Raw genomic sequence first — 27,700 nt, forward strand, 5'->3', positions numbered from 1 at the left:
AAGAGGACGATTCACGACCGATTTAAGTTCCCTTAATGATATTTAAGCTTCCTCGCAATCAAAAACTAACATACATTATTGCGGTCATACAATCTGAAAATACATTCGATGCATCACCAATGTTAGTTATTAGTGGTGTGTGATGACCGCTTAACTGGATCGTCCCTCTCTAGCCAGGACCGACTATCTGGATGTGTCGTACTAATACGTCTCAGAGGCGAAAGAGGCCTCAACTGGTCAACAATAACGCTTCGAAAGCCCAAATAGGTCAGCATGACCGCGTCAATAACATGCCCGTCATGAGTTCAAGCCTAGAATGGACCGTCCCCGTGTAGCAAGGATTTTTGACTATCCGGCTTTCTAGCTGCGGGGTAATGAATTAAGTCTCGAAAGCCTATATAGGCCGACATATCCGCGTAGGACGTTACGCCAAATAGAAAAGAAGAAGAAGACCCTCCAAAAACACTTGCTTTTCCAGACATAAAGTGGATCATACTGGCAATTTTCAAAAGAAAAAAACGTATAAAAAGAAAACTTGGAAATATGCTACGATTGCGGCGCAAAAGATTAATAACGCTCTCTCATGAAGCCTCCTCTACACAAAGCAAAACATCACGATGACACAATTGACAGCTGCCGAAACGCATAACAAAAACGCTTGCCGCAACGCTTCACTGTCATAATATGCCTCGTATGAAGAAATTATTTAAATAAAGAAAAAACTACAAATGATGATTTGGCGAACAAGCTCAACTATAAAATGTGAGAAACAAAGGATGCTCTTGTGATAAAGAAACTGTTTGTATAATAAAAAAACCTATTTGAACTATTTGAAATTATCGTTTTCTACCGATATTCCTACCCCTCAGAAACCAAAAACAGCTGATCGGAATGACTTTTTATTTGCACCACAGCTAAACAAAAATAAATTAAAACGCAAGTTGATTAAAATAACATCACTACTAGAGGTTGATAAATAATATAATAAATTAAGCTGATTTCATGCATTGTCTTCCTGCATCCCGCAAAAGTTCTTGCAACGAACGAAACACGTACCGCGCACCCGTCGAGCAGCGAACCACGCCGCCTAAACGCATCCACGCAGAGAGGGTTTGTTTTGCTTGCCAGGCCTGTGCCGCCAGGCCTTTGCCTTCACCTGCATTTGCACCAGATCCTTCACTCAACCATTCCGTGGTCAGTGTAAATCAGTGTTTGCCGTGCTCAATCTACAATCAAACAAGGTGCTTGGCCGTTGTTTGCCGAAAAGAAAGCAAGAACGGGGAAAAAAAACGGCGACACAGGCGAGCAAACCCTCACAAGCTTCGAAATCTCGGCCCGATGGCTGTCACTGCCAGTGCCGCTGTCACTGCTGGTGTCGCCAGCGCTGGGGCGTTGGGTGTTTTTTGAAAAGCGAAACGGTAGGTGCTGGCGGTGGACGAAGGTCTCCACGGCCACCGACTCTCGCGGGCCCCGCATACGAAACAGCAGCTGAAGGGCTACAGGTAGTGAGTGCACTGTTTGCCGTGCGCATTCTCCCCTACACCCGTGTTTGTGTGTGTGTGCCGTGTGTGGCTGCCCCCCCCCCCCCCTCACCGTGTGTGTGTGTGTGTGCAAGCGCGGAATAGTTGACCGTTTTCGCTCGTTTGGTCTCGTTAAGGGCGGCTCTGTTGTGTGTTGTGGCCTCCCGCTTTGTGGCGCGTTGTCTGTTGTTCTCGGGCCAAGAGCGAAAGTTGCAGCGCCCCAAGCGTCTCCGGAGCGATTCGTGAAGACCCCTCCCCCCTCCCTCACCCCCCTCTCCCAGTGTGCGTGTGTGGCCAGGTTTGGCTTTTCTTAACCCGCTCCCCCATCCACCCCATCCCTCGATCGGGAATTGTTATCTCTAATTCCGCAACGAAAAACCCCACCCCAGCCCCGGAAACATGTGTGATTTGTGTTTGGTGGTTCGGTAGAGCGCGCGCGCGTGTGTGTGTGTGTGCACGCTTCCACTTTCTTCCTCTCAACCTGTTCAATCGCATCCCGCCCGTTAGTGGGGGCTTTCCGCCCATAATTGAAACCTCCCACCACCCCGTGACAAAAGGGTGTGGGGGGGTGGTCGGAACGGATCACAAGTGACCGCGAGCGCCCGCACGCGCGACAGCGTGTGTGTGTGTGAGAGAGAGTGTGGAGGGAAGAAACAGAGAAGGCGGGCAGAGAGAAGCAAAGCGAGCGGTAATCATTTGTTGCTTCAACACTACAATCAACCACCTACCCCGTGTGGCACCGCAACGCAAAACGACAAGGTCTCCGTCGTTCGCGCTCTCTCTCTCTCTCTCTCTCCTCTGTCTCTCGCACTGCATTACCGCCGAGGACTTGTCTTGTCCCCTTTACTTCCTTCCCTCCTTGCCGAGGAAGGTGTTTCGATGAAGAGCAAAACATTAGCGCCACACAAACGTCCCGCCGCCATCGACCAACCCAATCAGCCGACGGTTCGAGCAGCAGCAGCTGTAGCAGGAGGACAAGGAGGAGCGGGGGTAGGAGCGGCAACCCGGTGCGACCGCACGCAGCCGTGGCCACTGGTTGGTGTGGCGCCGCACGGGAGCCACAAGACGGATTTTTTGAGCGTATTATCGATTAAAAGGTAATGATAGCAAAAGCACTAACTACACACACATACACCCGAACCTCCTCACTCACTTTTCGCAGCTTCCCGTCGAACTTGGTCGTGTGTGAGGAAGGGAGGAGGAGGAGTGAGAAGCGGAAGTGGTACTAATAAAGAGGAAGGTCGGGAGACGCAATGGCATGCGCGCCAATCACACACACACACACACACACACACACACACACACACACACACACACACACACACACACACACACACACACACACACACACACACACACACACACAAGCACGGGAACACGATCCGTTTCGCCCTTCCGTGCTCAATCAACCAGTTTGTTGTTGTGTCGTTGTTGTGCCTCTCAATCATCCCCTGATGTGTCTGTATGTGTGTCGGTGGGGAGGTACCATCGATCAACACAACCGCACTACAAAAAGCCAGCTTCCGTCCCCGTCTAACCCGTCCCCCGGATGCCCGGTTACACTGCAATAGCGTGACAAAACCACACATACGCACACACGTACTGCATTGTGTGGTTGCACAGGTGGTTGCAATTAGTATTTCTACACAACAACAACAACACACACACACACAGTGCCACCGATGCGGGTTGCATCACCTGCACACACTGCAGATGCACTTCCTTGTTCCTTGTGCCTGTGTGTGTGTGTGTGTAAAAAGGAGTAAAAGTAGGACCCTAGCGCGTAGTAAGGTAGGCTGATAGGCAAAACAATGCGTGTGATGCTAACCACATGAGCTCTTCCTTTCTAGCAGTGGTGAAAAATGTCATTGTCAATATCATTAAAAAATCTGACTGAAACAAAATCCATGTCAGCGTCACGTACACTCCATTGTGATAATCAGAGGTGATACTCAAACCGATTGGTGTGACCAATGCATGCTTCGTGGCATTTTTGCGACCAACGCTTGGTCTAGTCACTATGTCATGACTTTTTTTTTACTGAGATCAGTTCTGCAAAATGTCACTGACACATAGTCATGACAAATTCCGGCTGAAACAATATTATGTCGGCGTCACGAGCTCTACTGTCATGATCAGAGGTGAGACTCGAACAGTTGGTGCGACCATCAACACGCTTGATGACATTTTGTGCATCCAACTCTTGGTCAGTCGCCCTGGTCGTGACATTATCTGTCGGTGATCATCACGTCATTCATCGAATATACTTGGCGTGTGGTCCCAAGCGTAACCAAGTGAGTGACCAAGAGTTGGATGCTGAACAAATTGCTGAACCAAGCATTGGATTGAAAAACCAACTGTTTGCCCGCGTATAAATGAAATGATTTAAGTCTCACCTCTGATCATCTCAGTTGTGTACGTGAGCTAATTTGAGCTTCGTTTCAGTCATGCGTGTTGGTGACTAAAACATTGGCATTTGGCAGCATTGTTCACAGCCAGAAAAAGTCATGATTATGCTTGCGATGACATTAGGCTCAGCTGGTCAGTCAGAGTATCCAGTTTGACTCAAGCCACTCGCACGTCGCGTTCGGCATGTCATGACACACTTTCATTGAGTATCAGCAATGAGCATCTAGCTACCATGGATATGGTCATTGCTTTCGTTGGTGAACATCTTGTGATGCTCATTAATATTTTGCAGCACTGATTTCTAGTTGTATCGGCTCCTCTACTTCACTCTCCGCTTGCGGACACATTGTGGAGCATCGGAGATTCGCCGGAGGAGACAAAAGTCACCCGGTTGGACATCACGGCTTCCGGCAAGCGCTCGCAGCTTTGACCTCGAATCGGCGGCCAAGCAAATGCCGTAGCGCTGTCCCACGGGGAGCTTATCTGAACTTGCCCCCCCCCCCCCCCCCCCCCCTCCGGAATCAACGGGAACCGTTGCCGTAATCGTAGTGCGAAGCGGGCTCGGGGTAGGCGCGATTACACACGCGGAAAAAAAAGGGAACGAAAGATACAGCACCGCGACAAAGTAAACAGCGACGCACGGTAGCAAGCAGCAAAACATACAGTGCGCCATGTGATGTGTGGCATTGCTTTTTATTGTTGCTGCTATTTCTTTAACTTTGCTTCTTGGGACCATCCAACCGGGGGTGGTGTAGGTGTGTGTGGGTGTGTGTGGGTGTGTTTGTGTTGGGTGGCGCTATTGGGGAGGAAGGGGGAGTCTCTAATTGAGTTTTCGTATCACTCGAAACCCCGGGAAGGCTGTGCCGATACGGAAGCGGGCGGACGGAAAAGGAGGGAAGAATTTATTTTGGAGACATTTTCCGTTCCGCCTGCCGTCGTTGTGCTGTGGCCCACTGATTTTGGGCAATTTGGTGTAGGTATGGTTTCCCGGGGGGGGGGGTTTTTTTTTCTTCCTCCCTTTAATGCAGTTAGCTGCAGGCAATCGTACATGTAAGTACATGCTATTTCACACCCTCCACCTACTGTACTGGGTTTTTACACAAAGGGCAACATTTGATTTAAGGTACTTTTAAGCAAGAAGTCTATCAGTAGCGTACAATGATTTGTTTAAATTTTCGAAATCACTAATTCCCTTTTTGTTCGTTGTTTCTTTGCAGCTACATCCAGCACTGAACGAGTCACATTCAAACTCACCCCCTCCCTTGCCCTGCGCTGCTGCTTATCTGTTGCATCATGATAGCGGAATTGGGTCCGGACCAACGCGGGCGAAACACACTGCTCCAGCAGCGACACCAGCAGCGACCAGCGTGGACCATATCCTGCGACCCGGTGGCACTGTAGAGGAGCCGTGCCGTGATCCGGAGATAAAGCAGCAAAGAGCACAAAAACGAATTCCCAACATCGGTCGATCAGCCTTGAGCGCCGCTCCATTCAAACATTACCAAAAGGATAAAGCTTCGCCACACCAACGATCAGCCATAATGTCGGATGTAAGTAAAACCGATCGGTAGTACTAGTATTTGTCTGTGTGTGTGTTAGTGCATGTGCGCGGGATCGTCATCCGGGGCGCCACAACAGATATAGATCGCGGCGAGGGTTGAGTGGTTAAGAGCGTGCTAATCATATGCCAATCACCGCCACTATTACCAATCTCCCGTCCTGTCCTTGCACCCTTCCCCCGCAAGTACCACCCCCATGATATATTACTTCTTATATCTGGGTGTGTGTGTGTGTGTGTGTGTATGTGTAGAAATGGTACGGGCCCCGATCACGAAAATAGCACCTTTGGGCCTGGTGCTGTGTGCATGCCGGGGTTGAGGAATATCATCCTGCCCGACCCTCCTGCAACCCCCTAGCGCTGCCCGATTCCGGTGCCACTTGTTGGCAGACAAACAGATCAATTTCGCTCATGTCTAACTCTCAAACCGCGTTCTGATCGGATGGCAGTGATCAAGGCGGGGAGAGCAGAAGCTATCGTTGTAATGGTATTTATTTATTTCATTATTTTGCCCGTACGGTACAGGAAAACGTGTGACGTTGGATGTCGTTATGTGTCATGCATTTGAAGTCTGACACCAAAAAAAAAAAAAAATGATTCTACACTGCGTCCAGCTTCGTTCGAGCCAATCTCAATATTCTATTACAGTGTTTCTCTGTGCAAGATTTACGTCTCCCTAAGACGAATTTCTCTAAACTGAATGTGCGATTGTTTGAAAATTTGAATGACAGTTTTTACATACATATTTTGTTTTGTCCTCAAAGAACGCCGTATTATCATTGGTTACCGCTTAGCTGCGGCGTAGCAAAACGTGGATTGATTTCCCCTAAGATGAAAATCTTCGTAAGCAGTCCCATGAAGCTTAGCTAGACTTCACTGTATCTTAGTGATGGGTAAAGTTGTCAAAAATACGGAGTCGACTTCGATCCGACTCCGATAATTTCGGAACCGATTCTAGGTAGTAGGTAGGGAGGTAGGTCCGCCCAGCATTATCCAGAGTTGTTCGGAGTTGTTCGGAGTCGTTCGGAGTCAGAGTTGTCCAGAGTCGTCCGGAGTCGTCTGGAATCGATCGGAGTCGTCTGGAGTCGTTCGGAGTCGTTCGGATTTCTTCGGAGTCGTTCGGATTTGTCCGGAGTCGTTCGGATTTGTCCGGAGTCGTTCGGAGTCAGAGTCGCTCCGAGTCAGAATCGTCCGGAGTCATTTGGAGTCGGAGTTGTCCTGAGTCATCTATAGTCGTCCGGAGTCGATCAGAGACGTTCGGAGTTGTCTGGAATCGTTCGGAGTTAGAGTCGTTCGGTCTCCGAGTCAGAATCGTCCGGAGTCATTTGGAGTCGGAGTTGTCCTGAGTCATCTATAGTCGTCCGGAGTCGATCAGAGACGTTCGGAGTTGTCTGGAATCGTTCGGAGTTAGAGTCGTTCGGATTTGTCCGGAGTCGTTCGGAGTCAGAGTCGTTCCGAGTCAGAGTCGTCCGGAGTCATTCAGAGTCGTAGTCGTCCGGAGACGATCGGAGTCGTCCGGAATCGGTTCGAGTCGGAGTCGTCCGGAGTCGACCTTCGAATCGAAGGCCTACGCAGTGCGCCTCTGGACGACTCTGGATGACTCCAGACGACAGCGGACTACTCCGACTCCGTGCAACTCCGGACTCCCATCTTGAACGACTCCGTGCAACACCGAACGACTCCGACTCCGGGCGGAACTAGTGGTTCGGATTTTGCGGAGTCAGAATCGGACTAACAAATGGCGAAGTCTGATCGGAGTCGTGGGAGCGCACATCACTACTGTAATTTTCGATGATTTCTAATGAAATATCAGCAAGAGGAAGTGATAACATGCAAACCTTCGTCTCGATTGGGCAATCTGGCGGATTCTATTTTCTATCATTTTAGGCAATTTCGTTGGACGGTGAAGCTAAAATTGGGCAAGATTATAATTCATTCCGTATCGGTACAGGGATGCAGCGCCAAATTTGAGGGGCGAAGCTAGTATTGTTCAGTATGCGAGAAGTGTGCCGAGTCCGCTGCTTGTCTTGCGCAATCTTTGATAATTATCTGATTGGCTTGAAATCAAACTCGCGCACACGTGCAGCATACTTTTTGCTGCCCTCTGGGCAGTTTTTCGGCAGGGTCCTTGATGCAAGCGCGCGTAATATTGTACTAAATCTTGGCTGATGGTGCGTGTTGCGCCATCGCAAAATGTCCAAGCATTTAAATTAAAAGCCAGCCAGAGTCACACAGCAGCCGTCGCGCACAGTCTGTTGCTTGGCGGCATCAAGTGTCTCTGTGGAACATTATATGCAGTACACACAGGCAACTTTTGGGATTGTAACCCTTATTTTGCAGCATAAAAAAAGCTCGACTAACCGTAAAAAAGGCACATTACAGCTTCGTAATCGCAAAAACTGCCCATCTCGGACCAAACTCGCCACTTGGACGTACGAGCGCTGCATGTGACACGGTTCGGTGCACAGAAACCGTCCTTTTTTTTCTCCCTCTGCGTCCGGTGACGTTCGCCAAGAAGCCCCGTTCCTTATCGTGCCCCGTCGTGGTGTACCCCTTGGGGCAAATAGACGGCCCCGGGCAAAGATAAAGCATTTGTGTATCTTTTAGAGTCAATTATGGTTTGCGCGTGCTTGCGGGTTTAGCAGAGCAGGCGGTCGTGGTGGCTGCGGGGGCGGCGGCGGCGGCGGCGCACCTTGTGTCCAGTTATGCGCCGCGCCACGCTCTGTGTGCGAGATAAATTACCAGCCCGGGCGGAAATTTGCACCGAAACGGACGCCGCCGCGGCGCACACACGGCAAATCACGACACGGAACGTCGTTATTTGCCACGCCGCCGCCGCCGGTCGGTGCAGTTTTTGCGCGATGGCCCCCGGGTGCGCACGGGTGCTTGGCAGTAGCCGTTCCGCGCGTCGTTCAGTCGCGGGGTGCATCCAGTGACCGGTGGCCGGCCCTGGTGCTCTCTCTCTCCCTCTCTTTCTCTCTCTTTCTCTCTCGCGTGAGTGTGTGTGTGTGTGTTTGTGTGTTTTGGAGCTGACGAAGCAAGTTACAATTATTATATTTTGTTTACGAGAGACAAAGAAAATCCCCCCGGGCGCGAGAGAAAACTAAACCAATGGGTGGGGGAGGGAAGAGGAGGGTGCAAGAAGGGTGGCACAGGATGTGTTATATCGAAAAGCCTGATACACGAAGGCGATAGGGAGAAAAATAGACCAAACCATCCCCTGTTCTCACCCTACCAACCAACCGCTCCTCCCCCCTTCACCCCGTTATCTCGATGGGGCGGAGGTGCGCGGTGTGTGTGTGTGTGTGTGTGTGTGTGTGTGTGTGTGTGTGTGTGTGTGTGTGTGTGTGTGTGTGTGTGTGCGTGACCGGGTGGCGCTTACCGGGTGGGGGTGGTAGGTCCAGTGTGGAATGTGGCGGTGGTGTGCAGGTGGCAGGTGGACGGGCGCGGAGTCGCGCAGGGCGATAAAATTAAAACAAACCCACGATATCGTTTTCTCGCGCCATCGTGCTCCAGGGAGTCTCCAGGGGACGGACGGACGGACTGTGTGTATTATCGCAAACCAGCCACCAGCCCTCCCTTACACCACCCCCCAACAAAGGCGAGTGAGAAAGATGCGCCATCTTGGTGTCTTCAGTGTCACCCCGTCAGGGATGGCGGGGCTGGAATTTTCTCATTGCCGATGGTGATAAGCAAACATTTGATCTGCGCTGTCGCCTGCCCGTCCCGTTCCGACCCCCGGGGACGGGTTCTGGTCGCTGCGGCGAGTTTGCTCAGCGTTATATTCTTTTGCACGTCACCATGGTGGTGGTGGTGGTGTTGGCTGCTTGTGGGTCATGTGAATATGTTGCACGTAAATAGGCACGCCAGAGCAGACAGGCGCAAGGCGACGAAAAACGGGTTGCATTTCGCACCGCCGAACTGCCGAGTAATTCTGAGTGTGTGTGTGTGTCCATTTGTGTGTGTGTGTGTGTGTGTGTGTGTGTTTGGTTCAGGGCAAGCCAGTCGTGATCAGACTGACTGCGCCAAGGGCGTCAGACAGATTAGATGGCACGAGGAGGAACCAGACCGACGACGACGATTAGGTCCGAGTCTGTAAGCGAGGAAACCTTCCAAAAAGGGGCAACTCCAATCTAGCGATGGGAAAAATGAAGTTCTCCTCGGAATCGATTCCGGCTAGCTCCGAAGTTTTCAGGAATCGGTTCCGGATAGTAGGTCCGAAAACAGTTCCGGAATCGGTTCCAGAATCGGAATCGGCTCCAGAATCGGAATCGGCTCCAGAATCGGTATCGGCTCCAGAATCGGAATCGGTTCCGGAATTGGTTCCAGAATTGATTTCGGAATCGGCTCCGGATTCGGAATCAGATCCGGATTCGGAATCAGCACCGGAATTGGCTCCGGAATCAGTAAACGCTTTCCAATTTCAGCATCGGAATCGGATCCGGAGTCAACTCCGGAATCGGATTCGGCTCCGGAATTGATTCCGGACACGGAATCGGAATCGGGTAGGTCCGATGCCGAGCTCCCACCACTACTCCAATCTAATTGCGGTTCCAAGCGAAGGGAGTGTATAATCAGCCCTGCAGACACCTACACCTACCTGCGCCTCCACAATGACGTAGCAGAAAAAAAAACAACTCTAATCTATTTTTGGCACCTTTTGTTTCTTTCTTTCCTTTTCCATGCTCGCGACCAACCGTGCGTTATCTGCACCAGACGGCCTCCAACTATCGTACGTCGACCTCGTTCACGACCATGCCCCCGGTGCTGACGGAAAGCCAGAAGGGCTCGGTGGAGGACATCCAGATCTCGCTCGCGCCGTACATCCAGTCCTATCTGAGCCAAACCGGGCGGCGCCACTCGTGCTGCAGCGTGATGCTGCCGGTCGCGTTCGAGCGGGCCGCCCCCCGGTCCTGGTGCGATCCGCGCTTCGACTCGCCGGTGCTCGAGGGCCAGTACCAGGCGAGCGTGTTTCCGCAGCTGCGCCTCAAGTTTCGGTAAGCTCGCGCCCCAGCATCCACCCCACGCATCGCCACTCTGCATGCCCCCCCCCCTTTTCTCTATCTCGCTCTCTCTTGCTTTCAGCTTCGCGCTCTTCTACATCCTGCTCTGCTCGCTCGTGTGGCTGCTCTACTTCCTGTTCGACGGGGGCCCGACCAGCTTCACCCTGCTGACCGTGTCGATCGGGTTGATCTTTCTGTTCGCCCTCGCCGGCCTGTGGGTGACGCGCACCGACCTGTACCGGGCCCACACGCACCTGCTCTCCTCCTGCTGTGCCGTGCTGCTCTGCCTGTTTTCCCTCTGCCTGCTGTTGCTGACGCGCGAAGCGCTCAGCCCGCTCGGCCACTTTTCCATCTGCATCGAGATCGTGATGCTGATCTACACCATCATCCCGCTGCCGCTGTGGCTCTGCTGCACCATCACCATGGCGTACTCGGTCTGCTTCGAGGTGCTCTCGTTTCTGCACCAGACGCACTACGACTACAACTCGCGGCCGGGCGGCCAGCCGACCGTGTCGCCGCTCGCCGCCGGCATCACCACCGCCGCCCGGCTGCTCGCCGAGGAGGTGGCGATCGCCGGGTCCGACCAGCAGCAGCAGCACCACCACCACCAACACCACCACCACCACCACCACCAGACGGGCGACTCGTTCGTGTACAAGATCGTGCTGATCCGGGTGCTGATCCAGCTGTGCGTGCACCTGATCGGCATCCAGATACTGATCATGACGGTGGTGCGGATGCGCGGCACGTTCATGAAGGTCGGCCAGAACCTGCTCGTCCGCCGGCAGCTCGAGATGGAGAAGCAGCTGAAGGAGAAGATGATCCACTCGATGATGCCGCCGAAGGTGGCCGATCTGCTGCTGAAGGAGAGCGGCAGCGTGCCGAAGGGCACGAGCTTCGACCAGTATCCGGCGCCGGGCGGGCGCCGCACGACCCCGTCCGACCTCAAGTCGCTGTTCCGCCCGTTCCACATGAACCGGATGGAGAACGTGAGCATACTGTTCGCGGACATCGTCGGCTTTACGCGCATGTCGTCGACCAAGACGGCGGAGCAGCTGGTCGAGATACTGAACGATCTGTTCGAGCGGTTCGACGACCTGTGCCTGGTGAACGGGTGCGAGAAGATATCGACGCTCGGCGACTGCTACTACTGCGTGTCGGGGTGTCCCGAGCCCCGCCCGGACCATGCGATCTGCTGCGTCGAGATGGGGCTCGGCATGATCGAGTCGATACGGGTGTTCGATGCGCAGCGGAACGAGGGCATCAAGATGCGGGTCGGCGTGCATACGGGCACGGTACTGTGCGGGATCGTCGGCACCAAGCGGGTCAAGTTCGACGTGTGGAGCAACGACGTCACGCTTGCTAACCGGTAAGTTTGCCTTTTTTTTGCGACATTCTGAATTGTCCGCCCAAAGCAGCAGTAGCAGCGGTAAGGCATTGCATTACTAGGGATTCTCTCGACGAACTTAACTCGCAATCCAAAAATTAACAAAAACAACCTTTTTTGATGCATCACTGCCATTGAATAGAACCGTTAAAAGGACTGGAAGCTAATTTTCACCTTGATTTGTTCCCCAATCGCGCACAGCATGGAGTCGAGTGGGAAACCGGACCAGGTGCACGTGTCGGAGGAAACCTGCGGCTTCCTGGGCGATTCCTACATCATCGAGGAGGGCGAGGAGGTGGACGGTAAGATAGTCGACGCTGGCCAAGCGTCATCGTCTCCCATTGCAACTTCTCTCCTGATGCCGTTCCTTTCGTTTCCCAAACCGCCGCCCGCAGGCCACCGGACGTACTTCGTGCTCGGCAAACGGCTGGACCTGGTCGGCTCGATCACCGAGGGGCTGTCCAGCATCGGGCTGCCGGTCGACCTGAACCTGCTCGGCGCGTCGTCCCCGTCGCCGCTGGACGAGCTGCGCGACTACGCGACCAGCGAGGAGCACCCGGAAAGCTCGTGCCTGTCGCGCAGCGCCACCAACCTGTCCAGCATCCAGCCGGCCGTCCCGCCCGCCTCCCCGGCCGGGCCCGTCTTTTTCTCCTCGCTGCACGCGTCCCCCGTCTCGACGCCGCGGCCCCGCATCGCGTCCCTCACCAAGATGACCAAGTTCCTGCGGTCGGCCGTCAGCAAGGGGGACGGCGGCGGGCGGCTGCTGAACGCGGGCCGCACCCCGCCCGCCCCGCCGCCGGTGGTCGAGAAGCCGAAAATCATCATCAGCACCAAATCGATCTCAAACGGTTTCGATTCCGACGACGACGACGACGACCGAGGCGGTGGCGGTGGCTGCAACGAGGATGACGAGCTGGTGGGAATGGGTGGAGGTGCGGGTCGTGGCAGGGCGCGATCACCGGCCAGCCCGCGCCAATCGATGACGCAGGAGGCGCCGCCCACGACGCTGGCGATGCTCAACGAGCGAAGAAAGCAAGAGGGAGGTGGTGAGGCGGGCGTGGGGCAGCGCAAGCCACCGGGCAGGGTGCTGAAGGTCGGCGCGCCCGAACCGGACTGCGGCAGAATCTGTGATAGTAGCAAGAGCTGTGACGACGATGTGCCATGTATTGAGCGGATGGGCAGCAGCAGCAGCAATAGCGCCAGCAATAACCAGAACATCACCAACGGGTGCTACCAGCACGTGCCGATCGTGATCGTGACGCCGCGCCCGAGCTGCCACACGCTCGACGTCGCCAATGGCGGTACCCCCGCCCCGCCAGCATCCGGCGCACCGACCGCGAGCGGCAGCTGCAGCGCGGCGCGGTCCCGTGACTGTGGCAAGGGACCAACGGTGGGGGAGAATCCGCACGCCAGCCAAGGCTCCGTGTTTGACGAGATCATCGACGTGCGGTCGTACATTTCGCAGTCGCGCAGCGACATTTCGCCGTTCGCCCGCACCGGCAGCTACCGCTCCCAGGCGGACCGCTCGTCCATCATCCACGAGATCGCGCTGTCGGCGGGTGCGCCCGGGGGCAGCAATAGTGGCACGTTCGGGCGACCCCGCAGCTCCACCATCACCACCACGCACCATCACACGTGCAGCGAGGCGCACCAGCACGTCCGGCACGGTTCGGTCGTGGTGTGCCCGAGCTCCTCGCGACTCCTCGGAGCGGACGGCGCGAGCCTCTCGCCATCGGCGACGTCCCGTAAGGACTCGGGCATCCGGTCGAACAGCCGCCGGTCCAGCATCCAGCACCAGCTCATGCTCATGAGCCAAACGGTGGCGCTGTCGGTGCATCGCGTCTCCGGCTACTTCACCAGCTCCCAGTCCAGCCTGTCCGGTGCGATCGTGACGTCGGCGGCGGGCGTCCCGCGCGCCCACAAACCGAACGGCAGCATGCGCGCCGGAACCATCGCCACTGCTGCCAACAGCGGCGGCGCGGCCGCAGCCGCCGCTCCCGGTTCCCGGTGTTGCATGGGGCTGAAGGAGCCCCATCCGGACCCGCTGGCCGCCTGCCTCCAGCAGCTGCGCAAGCAGTCCGACCTGCAGCTGATCCGCTGCGTGCGCGACAATGCCCGCTCCCAGCGCAGCTACCTGGTGAAGCCGCCGCTCCTGCCCATCTCGCTCCGCTTCAAATCGCGCCCCATGGAGCAGGAGTTCCGGTCGAAGGCGCACCGGTTCGGCAGCGAGGGCGGCGACCTGCTCGAGGGCGGCAGCCCGCCCACGCTCGCCACCCCGAAGTACAACACCTACATCGACATGCTCGTGTCGTTCGTCGTCTACCTGGCGACCTCGACCTCGCTCTTTCTGCTCTCGCCCTCGGTCTATCTCGAGTCGTACAAGGTGTGGGTGTGCATCTTCGTCTTCTTCAGCACGGTGCAGCTGTTCGCGCTGTTCATCTGCACCAAGCAGGTGTGCCGGCGGACGCGCAAACCGACGGTGCGGCGGTCGCGCCCGGTCGCCACCCGCAGCTGCTACGACTGCCTGCTGCAGCTCGCCTCCGCCTGGTACCCGTGGCACATCTGCGGCGGCATCCTGATGTCCCTGCCCGTCATCTCGATCCTGTCCAACTTTGCGATGATGGACGTGACCAAGTTCCGGGTGTTTGAGTTCCACTACGGCTTCCTGATGTACATCTGCATCGTGCACTTCTGCAACTTTACGCAGCTGAACTGGTGGATGCGCAACGCGATGGCGTGCATCACGTCCGCCGCCTTTGTCGGCATTGCCGTCGGCCATATGGTGGAGCTGCAGGCACTGGAGGTGGCCACGGCGGCGGCGGCGGCGGCGGCGGCGGCGACACTCGGTGCGAACGGGACGGCACTGCTCGCTGCGGGCGGCGGCGGCGGCGACGGCGCCGGCGGCAATGAAATGCTGCATCGCGCACAGTTCGATTGGTTCAACAACTACCGGGTGGAGATTTACGTCGATCTGCTGCTGCTGCTCGTGCTCGTCTGGTTTCTCAACCGGGAGTTCGAGATCGGCTACCGGCTCAGCTTTCACGGCAGCGCGGTGGCCAACCAGGACAAGATCCGGGTGCAGAACATGAAGAACCAGGCGGACATGCTGCTGCACAACATCATCCCGAAGCACGTGGCGGAGCAGCTGAAGAACACGGCCAAGTACTCGGAGAACCACCACAACATCGGCATCATCTTCGCGAGCATCGTCAACTTCAACGAGATGTACGACGAATCGTACCTCGGCGGCAAGGAGTATCTGCGCGTGCTGAACGAGCTGATCGGCGACTTCGACGAGCTGCTGGCCCGGCCCGAGTTCCGCTGCGTGGAGAAGATCAAAACGATCGGCAGCACGTTCATGGCGGCGTCCGGGCTCGACCCGAGCAGCCGGGGGGAAACGTACGAGCATCTGTACACGCTGCTCGACTTTGCGCTGGCCATGCAGCAGGTGGTGGAATCGTTCAACCGCGATCTGCTCGAGTTTAACCTGATCATGCGCGTCGGCTACAACTTTGGCGACGTGACGGCGGGCGTGATCGGCACGAGCAAGCTGTACTACGACATCTGGGGCGACGCGGTCAACGTGGCGAGCCGGATGGACTCGACGGGCGTGGCGGGCCGGGTGCAGGTCGGTGCCGACTGCATACCGGTGCTCGGCGAGCGGTACGACTTTCAGCCGCGGGGGAAGGTGTACGTGAAGGGCAAGGACCATATGGAAGTGTACCTGCTGGTTGGCAAGAAACCGGACCTACTGGGACCACCAGAACTAGATATAGATCCCGTCTGAGCACAATGGCGCCATTGCTTTTTTAGTAGTCATTTACATACCATTTGCGCGGGGAGAGTGCTGGCGAATGGCAAGGGCAAGCGATGCGTCTGGTACATCGAAACGGTATTGTTTTCTTTTAATTGCGCGAGCGCAAACCGCCGCGGAAAGCAAACAGAAATAGCTAAGTAGGCAACGGATAATAGCTAAAACGAAATTGAAGGTACAACCGCATCAACGCAAACGGGTGCGCAAAAGCAAACTCCTCTAGGCTAGGTCGAGAAAGCGATGTCCAGTGGGCGAACGGTGTAGGTAAGCAACCGCTGATCATTAATCTCTACGGTCTCGAAAGGACAGTGGCAAACGAAAGACGGACAACAGTGCAGGACGAGAACTGCACTGCACTAATGTAAACGGATGCACAAGCTACAAGACAGATGCGAAGGGTGTACACGCGCGCGATACGGATGACGCGACGAGTTTGACAAGGGCTTAACGAGTTCGCTGCAGCGTACAGAACGAGCCGCACGGCAATATAATAGAGGCTGTGGCGTAGACAGTTTGTCCATAACGATGGCTCCTCATCCAATGAAGCCTCAACCAGAAGCTCCACGAAATGGTTTCTCAATGCAGCTGACCAATCATCTACGCCGACTATCCTCCATCCTTTATAAAACATACACAGTGGTACGTCACGAGGACATTGCGTTTAACCCTGCCTACCACACCACACCTGCATTCCTTCTTGTTGTGTGTGTGTGTCTATCTGTCTGTGTCGCTTCCTGGGTGTGCCTGCAAACGAACAAAAAGGAATTAGTAGTGCAGCGCTTGCATATATTGCTTGTGTCACTGTCGCGATCTTTGTCGTGCTGTCAGCTGACAGTTACACTATCTGTGTTAGTTCCACTATCTGTCGCTAAAGTAGAAACGCTTCGATACCACTAGATTCAGAGGGTATCGGTTTGTTTTGATTTCGATATTTGCCACGGATTTGCTATTAATGAAGGTAGACAGAGCGTGCAGGGCAGGTAGCACAGCGAACATCTCCTGACAGATGATAGAAGCGTCTGGGGATAGTAAAAAAAACGCGCCAAACAACAACAACAACAGGAACAGATAACTGGTAACACTAAAACAACAACCCAAGGATACTACGTACGTGCCTTCTCTCTTTGGACTAATTATACTTTAACTTACTTCCTTGCGCTGTGTTGGGGGGGGGGCGTGTGTTTGCTGCGTACGCGCACGAACCCAACGTTTTTCTAGTCCCTTTGCGGAAAAAAAGGGGAGATGATTGTGCATTAGGATGGATTTCAGATGGAAAAAGGCTCCATAGGGAGAAGAACAAATCAAAGGAAAACGGAAGAAAAAACAAACAAAAGTGCGAATCTTGCTCTGTAACACAGGTTAAATTTAAACGTTTTTTTTTTTTTTGTTGTTTGCAATATTTAGTTTAAGAATCGATTTCTCGATATTATAGCGTCGCTGGAAGCGCGAGCGATAGGAAAAGAAAATGGTGAGGGAGGAGAAGGAGGGGGGGGGGGAACCGGCGGGGGAATGAGCAAGGGTAAAGATCAACCCTGCGCCGTTCGCCGCGAGGTCCCGGACGTGCCAACCGTGCTGTACATAGTTTCGTTGCGTTTAATCGTTTTTTGCTTAATAATTTATGAGATCCCCAGGCCGGGATTATTTTAAACTGGCGGGCGGAAAATGGATATTAGTCGAGTTGAGCGTATGTGTGTGTGTGTGTGCGCACCACCACTGTTGAACCGTGTTTTACTCGTGTCGCCTGTAAAGATTTCAATCTATTCTATTCTTGCCAAAACGAACGATGATGGTGTGGTAGTAGCTGGTTAAGGCTTCGTACGTGCGTTTTTTTTGTGTTTTAATTATTAAATGCCATTGCTGTTACGTATATACGCTACAACTACATAGATATACACCACATTAAACGTATAAAATATTTATCTACTATATTTTTATATTTTTAAACAAAAAGAAAAGGACCTGTCACGACACACAAGTGGCACTGTGATCGAAAGCGGTAGGGAACGAGGGATTTTCGTTCGTTGCGTTTCTTGTTTCTTCGTTTCGTCTCTCCTGTATTTACGGCACGCGGAACAGAAGCAAGAAAGAGAGAGAGAGAGAGAAACGTTATTACGATTATTAGGACGATTTACATTTGAATATAATATATATACATATATACATACATATGGTGCACACGATATTTATCATTCCCGTTCACGCGTTACGTGTCCCCTACCACACAAAACACATTAGCGAGGAAGCGTGCTCTTAGCACATTGCGCGACCAGAAGAGGGAAGGAATGCATATCAAAGAGAGAGAGAGAGAGAGATAGAGAGAGAAAGTTTGAGAGCGAGAGAGAGAGAGAGAAAGATAAAGAAATCATTGGTGTCTAGAAGATGGCAAGGCAAAATTTTGCGTTTTTATTTTGTTAAATATTAATCGAACGTTTAATAACACTAGCAAGAAGACGCTTATAGTCAGTGAAAATGTGATTGGAACTGTGTGTGTGTGTGTGTTTGTGTTTGTGTGGTTACCTTTGCATTAACATCACAATCTTTATACGAACCTTGGGAGGTGAGAGGGCCGAGGGCGTGACAAAACGGCGCCCCGTTGGATACCTTTTTAAGCAGTACTCTTTAGTAGCAATGACGATAACATCACAACTGTATTGCGTGTATGTGTTTGTGTCAGTGTACACGTACGCCTAAGTGTAGTGTCGGTAGTGGCATCCAATGCCGCCATGTTGGCGCCTTACCATTGCCGAGCAGTTCAAGCGCAGGATTTTTACATCGCGCAGGGGAGTGGTGGCCTGAGGAAGAGCGGTGCCCGGGTGGTTGTTTAATTGTAATAGTAGTAATTGTTGTGGTCGTAACACAATCGCAATGCTATTCGCAACTGTGCGCTGTGTCAGAACAAAAAAGCAATAGGACCAACCCCTCCCCCCTTCCCCAAGATCTGGTTCCTCAAAAAATCCATGGTACTCCCTGGTAAGCAGGATGGGGAAAAAGTATCTAAAAATAAGAGGAAGAATTATTGCAGAAATACTCACCAATCAAACTAAACAGATTAGCACGCGATCCTGCGCGGATTCCTATGCGTTTCGAGCAGTTTTCGAGCAGTTTGGAAGTACACGGATACATCACATACAATCAGCATTCGTGTCTAAACAAAAAGAAATCATATTTAACTAATCAATCGACCAGAAGTTTAACTAACCAACGGACGAAGGCTCCATTGCCCGACGAATGGCCGAGGGTCGGGCAAACTAAAGCGTCGTTTTTAAATGTGCCACCGGCGCGCTCTTTAAACCGTTCATCCGGCACCGGTTTGACTTTTACAGAATATCAGATTTCAGCAGCAGTAGCGCTGCAGTTAGCAGACACGGGATGGAGTTGGACGGTACAGTAAGATACATACATTGGACTCAAAATATTGTTATCTCTTTACAAGCAAAAGGGTACAAACAAACCCACATACGCAGACACACATAAACACACGCCGATTAGGAGCAGTTACTGCAGAAAAAACATTAAATGTGATCGAGTATTAACGGAAACAGGCCGTCACAGCTGTAGCCGGTGTTGGTTTCAGTTTGTTTGTGTGTGTGTGTGTGTCTGTGTGTGTTTGTGTGCAGAAGATGGGTTAAAAGCGATAGAATGAGAACGAGGGAGCGACAGACAGGTTACAAAAGGGTCCTATTTAAAAACAAAACACTACTAAAGCATCGCTAAAGTAACTCGTAAGCTAACGTGGTAACAGAAAATACAAAGTCAAAAACTGCAGAAACTAAATATATCCACAACGACTAACCTGGTGGTGGATTATTGTGTTTTTTTTTCTTCTTTCGTTCTGAAACATCCCTGATTCCAGTGTAGGAATTAAAAGATGTACAGTTACGTACTCTTTCCACTCATTCCATTGCATCATCTGAGCACGGCTATGCAGATCAGCCTCCTCCCGACTTTTCCGACTCGTCAGATGATACCATCGTTGCTTTGTAGACGACACCATAGACCCTTCTAACTCATCAAAAGATGACATCCATCTCATGAAGACGACTTCAGCCAATTCTTTTCACATGGACACCGAGCTTATACGAAGTGACTGAGTTTAATTACCTCCGAAGTAGAGTTCATCGCAGCAGCTCTTGTTTGTTTTTTAAATAAACAATATTGTCACGATCTGATGACCAAGGGATATCCGTTATGGCGTTCTCTGCGACATCAAGCTAGCTGACGCATCTTTATTCAGGATCGAAAGGCAAAATAACTCCTCGTTTGTTCACTGAATCTGTTTTTGATTCTCAGAGAGAGAGAGACAAGAAACACAGCAAAACCATGTTACATAATCCAATCAAGAAACTGAATCCCAGCTGGAATGTATGGTATTTGAGAGACCCAAAATGTTGAACATCTTCCACAAGATTCCGTTGAATATATTAGATTCTTTTTGAAGTTATAAGAAGTTGTTTGCAAGATCTCGACTCCCCGAGATGTCTGTATCATTCAGAATAGGTTGCTATGCTCTTCGTTTTGAGCTTTATTTTTTGTCACATGCACATAAGTCACAAGTGGCTCCAAATTAAAGGTCATCCCTTGTACTTGTCCAGCCGGAGTTTAAACTGGATAACAGTTTAGTACTATTGAGTACTATTGACGATGTGTGTAAGAATTTGCCACCAGTTGGATAGTGTCATCGTACATAAAATCACTAAAACCATTTCCATTTATTAATGCATACAGTAGTACAGTCAGTGACGTCATCATACGTTCAATTTATTATGCTGTCAAAGTTTATTAAAGCATCCTTTCGACTCTTTTAGGCGCCCTTAGCGCAAACAAATCCGATCATCCTACAGACTAGTGAATAATAGGAGCTTTCTCTCTCTTTCTTTCTCTTTCTCTCTCTCTCTCTCTCTCTCTCTCTCTCTGGCTCTCTGGGGAAATTTCCGCGACTGTCCATGTCGAACGTTGTTCTACTGTGGCTTCTAGCGTGATGGTTCAGTGTGGTTCGTTTGGGTGTCTGTCTGTGTGGTGCCAAACGTGAATAGTACCTAGCAAAAGTAGTATACCAAACTCTCTGATGCACACCCAATGTTGAAGCGACTTCCTTTTTTGCACTCTCGCAGAATGTGTCCTCCTACGCAGCTCGCTCAACCGGCTGCACTCCCTTTGTAATGGATAGTCTGGTGCCGTGACCAGGATTACGTACATGTGGGCTATGTGTGGCTAATGCTTGGTGATTTGCTGTGACATCCAATGTGTGTCTGTTAGGTGTAGAAATGTGTCAGTTAGAAGGCCTTCTTGGCCGGTTCGGGGAACGCCTCGCGGGCCGGTATGAAGCTCAGCATCATGATGTGCCGGGCGTACGCCTTGGTCGTGCGGAACAGTGCGTCCGTACCGTGGAGCCGATCCAGCACGCCCAGCACACCGAAACACTGGTTAAACCTGGACAAAAATAAACAATCAATCAAGAGCTCGCCATGTCCCCCAATCACCCCCGCAATCTTACTTGAGATGGTGAAAGTCGTGCGCTTCCGGGCTGGGAAAGAACGGCAGATGGTAGCCGGAGTGAGCGTTCAGCGTGGACAGTATCACGAGCGTAAACCACAGCCAGGCGACCGCCACGTGGCTGCCGAGCATGAAGATCCCCAAAAACGGTGGCACCAGATTGCTGAACACGTGCTCGACCGGATGGCAGTAGATGGCGGTGATCGCGATCGGGGCCGTCCACTCGTGGTGCTGCTTGTGGATGTACCGGTAGATGCGCCGGCTGTGCAGCAGCCGGTGCGCGTAGTAAAACCCAATCTCCTCGATGAAGATGCAGAACGACAGCTCCGCCAGCACCCAGTGAAAGGTGGGCAGCTCGCGCAGATCGTTCAGGCCGCGGAACCGCATCGCCTGGTACATGCAGTACGCCATCGGCACGCCGACGACCGTCTGGTTCAGCAGCACCGTCGCGATCACCTTCGCGAGCCGGCGCCGATCGACCGGCTCGTTCGTGCCCGGCTGCATCTTGTACCGGCGGATGATGGCGGGCCGGCAGGTGACGTCGAACAGGGTGTAGATGCCACCAAACACCCAGTATACCGCCATCGTGAAGATGGTCGTACTGGCCACCCAGAGGTGGGCCGGATCTTCGCCGGTGAAGTCGATGAATCGGTCCCACTGCGACTGCCAGAAGTCACCGGATGCGCCCCAGAACCGCTGCAGATGCCTGCAAACAGATGCACACAGTGTAAGGGAGGCACTCGCACTGCGCCACCACCACTCACCAGGTCAGAGTGTTGCGGAAAGCGGCGAACCCGACGAGAAAAAAGCTCACGATCACGAGAAAGCTGTACAGGGAGGAGAGGAGGCGCGGGTTTTGCGGCTCAAGCGTGGTCGCCGGACCGGCCGGGTCCTGGCCGGGTGTGCTCCTTCCCTCTTGCACGCTCGGCGCGCTCTCGGCACCGTCCGGTGGGGCGACATGAGGTTGCAGTGCGTCAGCAGGCGACGAACCACAGTCGTCGGCCGGCAATGGGCTACTGGAACTGCTCTCCATCTGGGAGAGTTGGAAGGAAGAGAAACGGTTGGAAAGAAGTTGCACGTGGCACTCAGGTTGTTTGTATACACCGCGTGTCACACACACACACACACACACATGCACTGTCCCGCGCATTAAAAGGGCTTGGAAGAAAGGATGCCAAAAAATCAATTCATTGATTTTTCATCCAGACCTCCCCCCCCCCCTTTGGGTGGACAGGTGTCTGTGGGGTTTGGTGACCCCGTTCTACCCCGATTCCCGTGTTTTTGTCCTGCCCTGATGCGGGGTCCATTTTAATGACGCAGTTATTTTTAATACGCACCAAGCAGCAGCCACAACAAGCGCGGCCGTGTCGGTTTGGTTGCGATTACATAAATCAATTATGCCCCGAAGGTCAAGGGTAGTGCGTGGTTTGTACAACACAAAAACATCCCCCTCTTTCCACGTCAAGAACCGCCCGTTGCTCCCACTAATTAGTAAGACGAGGGGCTCGGGATGATATCAACACGCGCGCTTTCTCCCGCTCTCCGTTCGTTGGGCTCGTTTTGGACGGCAAATGCGCGTCGCTTTCAGTTATGCAACGGCAATGCTTTGGAGTGTCTGTTATGGTTGTTCTTGAACAGGGCTTGAACTCCAGGACCAGGCACACACACACACGCACCCGTTTAATTCGTTTTGAATTGGACACTTGCAAAACACCAGCTGGTAGTTCTGGTCGAAGACATTAGGTCCTTTTAGGACCCCGGCCAGACAACTTGAGATGTTCCCAACAAACGACGTGTTGATGGCAGCGCTGCACTTTCTTTCTTGCTGAAGTTTGGGACCAAAATCTGCGTGTGGGTGGGTGGGGAAAGAAATAGTTACCTTTCAGTACAATGTTGCCAATGTTGCTGCACAGCTGATGTGTGAGTACACCAGACACCAGATGCGAACTAATGTCGCGCTAGCTGTGACGGGCTGTAAGGATATTCGACGCAATTTGCCCGTAGCACATCGCACCCGACAGCGAGAAAGAGCGAGAGACACATACACACACACACACACATACATATCCACAGATGCATATGTTTGTGCTTTCCAGCTCTCTGTTGCGATTGACCGTTTTGCCGTTTGGTGGTTGTGTGGTGTGCCGGAACATTGGACAAACAAAGCGCGCGCCCCAAACCCGACCGTCCGAACCGCGCCACGACACAAACGAAGCTTTTCCGACGACAGAGAGAGAGAGAGTGAGAGTCTGTTTGTGTGTGAGAGAGAGAGTGAGACATTGGTTGGGAAATTTGAGAGATGTTTTGCCGAGAGCGAGCTACAGAGGAAAACGCGTGCAAAGGCTGGTGAGCATTTGTGGTTTCGGGACTTCAAAACAAATGTCGCGCTTGAATGTGTAAACAAAGCCTACGGTACATCTGGGAATATCTCTTCTTCTAGATAAATTTGGCACATCCCCCCCCTTTACATGATGATCATGCATAGAACCTAAAAATCAACTGCTGACAAACCCTGCATCCTTTCACAATCTCTGTTGGTTCTCTGGCTATGGTTCTCCCTTTACTTTTGCCGACAATTTTCCCTCCCTCAGGGAAGAGCAACCGTTTGGAGCTGAGGAGTTCAAGATGTCCAGGATCTTATCATGATTTCGATTTTTTTTTGTTTATTTGAATTGTCTAGACTTGATTACTTGATTAGGATGATTAAGATGACGAGGGATTGTTTGTAATAATCCTCTCTTCTAATTAATAACTATTTCTGAGTCTACATTCATGCTAACATATCATCTGTAGTTCGTATTACTAGTTGAAGTTTACTAAAACAATCGTAAAGTTTACTACTCTACTAAAGAACCTCTTCTGACAGATTTGCGAAACAAAGATCAAGTTGATAATAGTGTCCCTAACAACAAGTTTCACTCTACATACGTACATGCATCGGTGAGTGGACTGTGTAGATGTTCAAACTTCATCTCAGGAAAGCCTTCATCTTCTATTTCGTTTGACATCCTACACCTATACAGGCTTTCGAAACTTTATTCATTACCACGCACAGCCGGATAGTCAATCCTGGCTACCGGGGGACTGTGCCACGGAATCCTCAGGAAAGCCATAAGCTGCAATTAACAACAGGGACATCGATGTATTCGCAAGGCTATCATGTATGCTGCATGTCTATTCTACCAATATCTTTCTCCAGACAAAACGCATATACCTCTAGCTATTGATATGAGTAAGTGGCAGTCTAGTTCCTGTAATTGATTCAGTTTGTGACCTTGGTTCATTTGTTGGGATTTGTTATAAGTAGGGATAGGGATATCAGAAACCCTTTCATCATACAGACTCCTGTTCTGTGCTATCGTCTGTCACATTTTTGAGCTTGCGTTCATTGGATGGTCCTCTGAGCAACCTCAATAGGATAGATGGATGGAGGAGATATGATTTTGCGTTTCCATCGATGATCCATGTCCGTACAACTTTCAGCTCCTTGCAGAGTACTTTAGCACAGATCATGGTAGACCATGCTTCTTTGTTTCTCACAACTCAATGTCCAGCGAACGGCTCGCATGCCTCCTCCCACCGACAACCAACACCAACGCCGAGTGCATTCGCGTGCGTCCTCTGCAGCATGCACTTTTGCACTCTCCCCCAATTCCCGGCGCTCTCTCCCTCTCTCTTTCTATATCTCTCACTGTTTTCCCCTCTCTTTCCCTCGCGCGTTGTTGTATGTCTCACACTGTTATACAATTCCGCAAAAAAAAAAACGCCAGCGCTCTTTGTTGCTTCGATGCAAAACGACGAGGCAGGAGAGTCCAATTAGCGTTGCATGCGCTGCGTAGAAATGCAACAGACAACAAAGCGTTGGACAGTGAATAGATTTCGTGTTTTTTTCTTCGCTCTCTCTCTCTCTCTCTCTCTCTCCCTTTTTATTTTGTTCCATTTTCTGCACATTGTGGGTGACCAATGACTCAACCTGTTTGTGTTTTTTTTTTGTAAGAAAGCGCACAAAAAAAAGCAAAATACAGAAGCAAGCAGTGAAACGTTCTAAGGCTGCTGTTGCCAACCAACTTCGAAAAAGCCTTTGCAACCCTTGAAACATTATGCTTATATCAGCTTCCTCTCTCCCCGTCCCTCCCGCTCCCTTGCCCACCCCATCCTCATCAGCCCTTATCAAGGCGTGCGCAAGCGGGAACAATGACTGGACGACTGGAGGCTGAGAATTGCTCCACTACCTGCCATTGCAAATAAGTAACAGCAAATTCGCTGACCACTTTTCCTCACCACCAAGGGAAAGGAGGACGGAACACTTGCTACAAATGCTGGGCCGGTGACTGACGCGCAATCCGGCCTAATCTCGGCTGCGATTAAACCGCTCAAGAATACGTTAAACCCAAAAAAAAGCGAAGGTCTGACCTTTTTCTTTTAATCTTTAGCTCCGCACTCTGGCGCTTTATATAGCGGGGACGGGCAAGTTCGCGGTCAACATTAAACGCGAACGGTGCGCCTCTGGACGGCGTAAAAATTCAATCGTCAATAGAAGCAATCCGCACGGGTACACAACGCGAAAAGCGCATCACGCAGACCGTTAAACCGCGATAGAGAGAGCACACACACACACGAGCGCACGCTCCGCGATGGTGTAATTGTAAAGCAATTGAATCTTCAATTGCCTACCACCACCACCACCATCACCATTGGCGACCGAAAAACAATCTCACAATCAAACCGAGCCGCGCCAGCATCGCGCGCAGCGCACACACAGAGGCCTTTCTCTCGGTGCGCACGCACACAGCCCCAGTACCGGGCGTGTACCGATCAGGGCGCACCACTCGCATCTCTTTATTTGCAAGCCGTGCACGATCCGGCCAGATCAGTACGTGCGAGTCGATTGAACGGTGCGAACGCGCGCGCGTGTGGTCCAAGTGCGCACAAGCAAACTTTACCAGACACGGGCACACACATACAGACAGATGCGATCATGTCGCTCACGGTGGAGCTGTTCGATCTTCCGGCACACCAGTTCCGGGTGTTTTGGGGCGCCTCCGGCAGCATGTGGCAGTCGCTGTGGGACCGTTTCCTCGACTTCACCGGTACGTGTGTTTATGTGTGTATGTGTGGGCGTGAGTGTGCATCACATCCAGCAATCACAACAACAACAACAACAACAACGGCACCATCAACCGATCACAACACGATAATAATCTTATCGTTGAGCCGCTTTTCAAAACGCATTTTAGTTCGCCATGGCCCAATTTATGAACATTTTCTCCCCTCTCTCTCTCTCTCTCTCTCTCTTCCCCCCCCCCCTCCCGTACAGGTGATAACCCGCTCGCCCTTTGGACCGTCGGGTCGTACGTGTACACCTCGCTGGTCTACTGGAGCATCGGGCTGGCCTACACGCTGCTGGACGTGACCGGGCGGCCGGCGGCCCTGCGCCGGTACAAGGTGCAGCCCGGCACGAACGAACCGGTCGACCCAGCCCGGCTGCGCACCGTCATCCGGCAGGTGCTGTTCAACCAGTTCTGCACCGGGCTGCCGCTGCTCTTCCTCATGTACTACCTGCTGCCGGGGCAGACGCGCGACACGATCCGCCAGCTGCCCACCTTCGTGACGGTCGGCTGGCAGCTCGCCGTGTGCATCCTGATCGAGGAGGTGATGTTCTACTACAGCCACCGGTTGCTGCACGACGGCCGCATCTACCGGTACATCCACAAGCGGCACCACGAGTGGACGGCCCCGATCGCGATCACCGCGATGTACGCGCACCCGGTCGAGAACGTGCTCAGCAATCTGCTGCCGATTGCGGTCGGCGTGTGGACGACCGGGTGCCACATCTCGGTCGCGTGGCTGTGGTTCACGCTCGCCATCTCGAACACGCTGCACGTGCACTCCGGCTACCATCTGCCGCTGCTGCCCAGCCCGGAGCAGCACGATTTCCACCATCTGAAGTTAGTGTGCGGTTGGCAATGGGGGGGGGGGGGGGCGAAACGCGAGTTTGAACAATTATTTTACATCTTATTTTGGTTCTTCTTTCCACAAGGTTCAACCAATGCTACGGCGTGCTCGGTGTGCTGGACTGGCTGCACGGCACGAGCGAAATGTTTCACCGGTCGAAGCAGGCGAAGCGGGACTACATCATGACCAGCCTGGAGCCGGTGCGAGAAACCCATCCCGATCAGTAGCTCCTGTAACGCACCGAGGGTGTCCAGAGGGGAAATCGTCTTCCAAGGACCATTCAATATGTTGCTGGCGATGTTTTTATTTTAGAGCAGCCGCTATATGACTAAGCTTGGCTGGTATCAAGCCCAGCAAAAAGCCTGTTTTGAACCAATGGAACAGGAGCAAAGCAATTACAAAGAGAGTACATATCTATATATATTTTTTTAAATAAAAATAAAATGTTTGCAAAACCCTGGTACTTTCGCCATGCTCCGAGAGTGCAGTTTGTGCCATCCGATATCCGAACTGAAATAGCAAATGATCCGTGCTCGATAGAATTTAATCGTTGTCCCTTTT

The 27,700-nt window shown here is 52.4% G+C and overlaps 3 protein-coding genes across 7 annotated transcripts; 2 read left to right on the forward strand and 1 right to left on the reverse strand.

The window, feature by feature from the left end:
- Positions 1 to 912: 912 nt before the first annotated feature.
- On the forward strand, positions 913 to 19,483 carry LOC1272181 (adenylate cyclase type 9). Of its 5 annotated transcripts, none has more exons than XM_061660153.1 (6): positions 913 to 2,617; positions 5,147 to 5,479; positions 10,204 to 10,484; positions 10,573 to 11,859; positions 12,079 to 12,179; positions 12,273 to 19,483. In XM_061660153.1, exons 2-6 carry the CDS (start codon positions 5,471 to 5,473, stop codon positions 15,662 to 15,664), a joined length of 5,070 nt encoding a protein of 1,689 aa, XP_061516137.1. In that variant the 5' UTR covers positions 913 to 2,617; positions 5,147 to 5,470; the 3' UTR covers positions 15,665 to 19,483. The 5 variants fall into 5 exon arrangements, with proteins under 5 accessions (XP_061516137.1, XP_061516135.1, XP_061516146.1 ...); XM_061660151.1 differs by having other exon boundaries at positions 1,118 to 1,418; XM_061660162.1 differs by lacking the exon at positions 913 to 2,617 and adding an exon at positions 3,923 to 5,052.
- Positions 19,484 to 20,399: 916 nt separating this feature from the next.
- LOC1272180 (fatty acid hydroxylase domain-containing protein 2) lies at positions 20,400 to 23,638 on the reverse strand. Its single transcript, XM_311061.6, has 4 exons — positions 23,064 to 23,638; positions 21,949 to 22,217; positions 21,186 to 21,890; positions 20,400 to 21,121 (listed from the first exon to the last, which is right to left on the reverse strand). The coding sequence occupies exons 2-4, from the start codon at positions 22,215 to 22,217 to the stop codon at positions 20,965 to 20,967; spliced, it is 1,131 nt and encodes a 376-aa protein (XP_311061.5). The 5' UTR covers positions 23,064 to 23,638; the 3' UTR covers positions 20,400 to 20,964.
- Positions 23,639 to 25,622: 1,984 nt separating this feature from the next.
- On the forward strand, positions 25,623 to 27,595 carry LOC1272179 (fatty acid hydroxylase domain-containing protein 2). The gene is made up of 3 exons (XM_311060.6): positions 25,623 to 26,274; positions 26,502 to 27,132; positions 27,225 to 27,595. Exons 1-3 carry the CDS (start codon positions 26,163 to 26,165, stop codon positions 27,364 to 27,366), a joined length of 885 nt encoding a protein of 294 aa, XP_311060.6. The 5' UTR covers positions 25,623 to 26,162; the 3' UTR covers positions 27,367 to 27,595.
- Positions 27,596 to 27,700: the final 105 nt, after the last annotated feature.

The sequence above is a fragment of the Anopheles gambiae genome, chromosome X (genome assembly GCF_943734735.2).
Source record: "Anopheles gambiae chromosome X, idAnoGambNW_F1_1, whole genome shotgun sequence".
Taxonomy (NCBI): domain Eukaryota; kingdom Metazoa; phylum Arthropoda; class Insecta; order Diptera; family Culicidae; genus Anopheles; species Anopheles gambiae.

Excerpts from the sequence above, each read along its gene's own strand:
- LOC1272181 (XM_061660153.1), top strand. Across the intron at positions 10,485-10,572 it reads CAGCTGCGCCTCAAGTTTCG|CTTCGCGCTCTTCTACATCC; the intron begins GTAAGCTCGCGC and ends TCTTGCTTTCAG. Across the intron at positions 11,860-12,078 it reads GACGTCACGCTTGCTAACCG|CATGGAGTCGAGTGGGAAAC; the intron begins GTAAGTTTGCCT and ends AATCGCGCACAG.
- LOC1272179 (XM_311060.6), top strand. The coding sequence starts at position 26,163 with ATGTCGCTCACGGTGGAGCTGTTCGATCTTCCGGCACACCAGTTCCGG. Across the intron at positions 26,275-26,501 it reads CCGTTTCCTCGACTTCACCG|GTGATAACCCGCTCGCCCTT; the intron begins GTACGTGTGTTT and ends CCTCCCGTACAG. Across the intron at positions 27,133-27,224 it reads CACGATTTCCACCATCTGAA|GTTCAACCAATGCTACGGCG; the intron begins GTTAGTGTGCGG and ends TCTTTCCACAAG.
- LOC1272180 (XM_311061.6), bottom strand. The coding sequence starts at position 22,217 with ATGGAGAGCAGTTCCAGTAGCCCATTGCCGGCCGACGACTGTGGTTCG. Across the intron at positions 21,891-21,948 it reads TTCCGCAACACTCTGACCTG|GCATCTGCAGCGGTTCTGGG; the intron begins GTGAGTGGTGGT and ends ATCTGTTTGCAG. Across the intron at positions 21,122-21,185 it reads CACGACTTTCACCATCTCAA|GTTTAACCAGTGTTTCGGTG; the intron begins GTAAGATTGCGG and ends ATTTTTGTCCAG.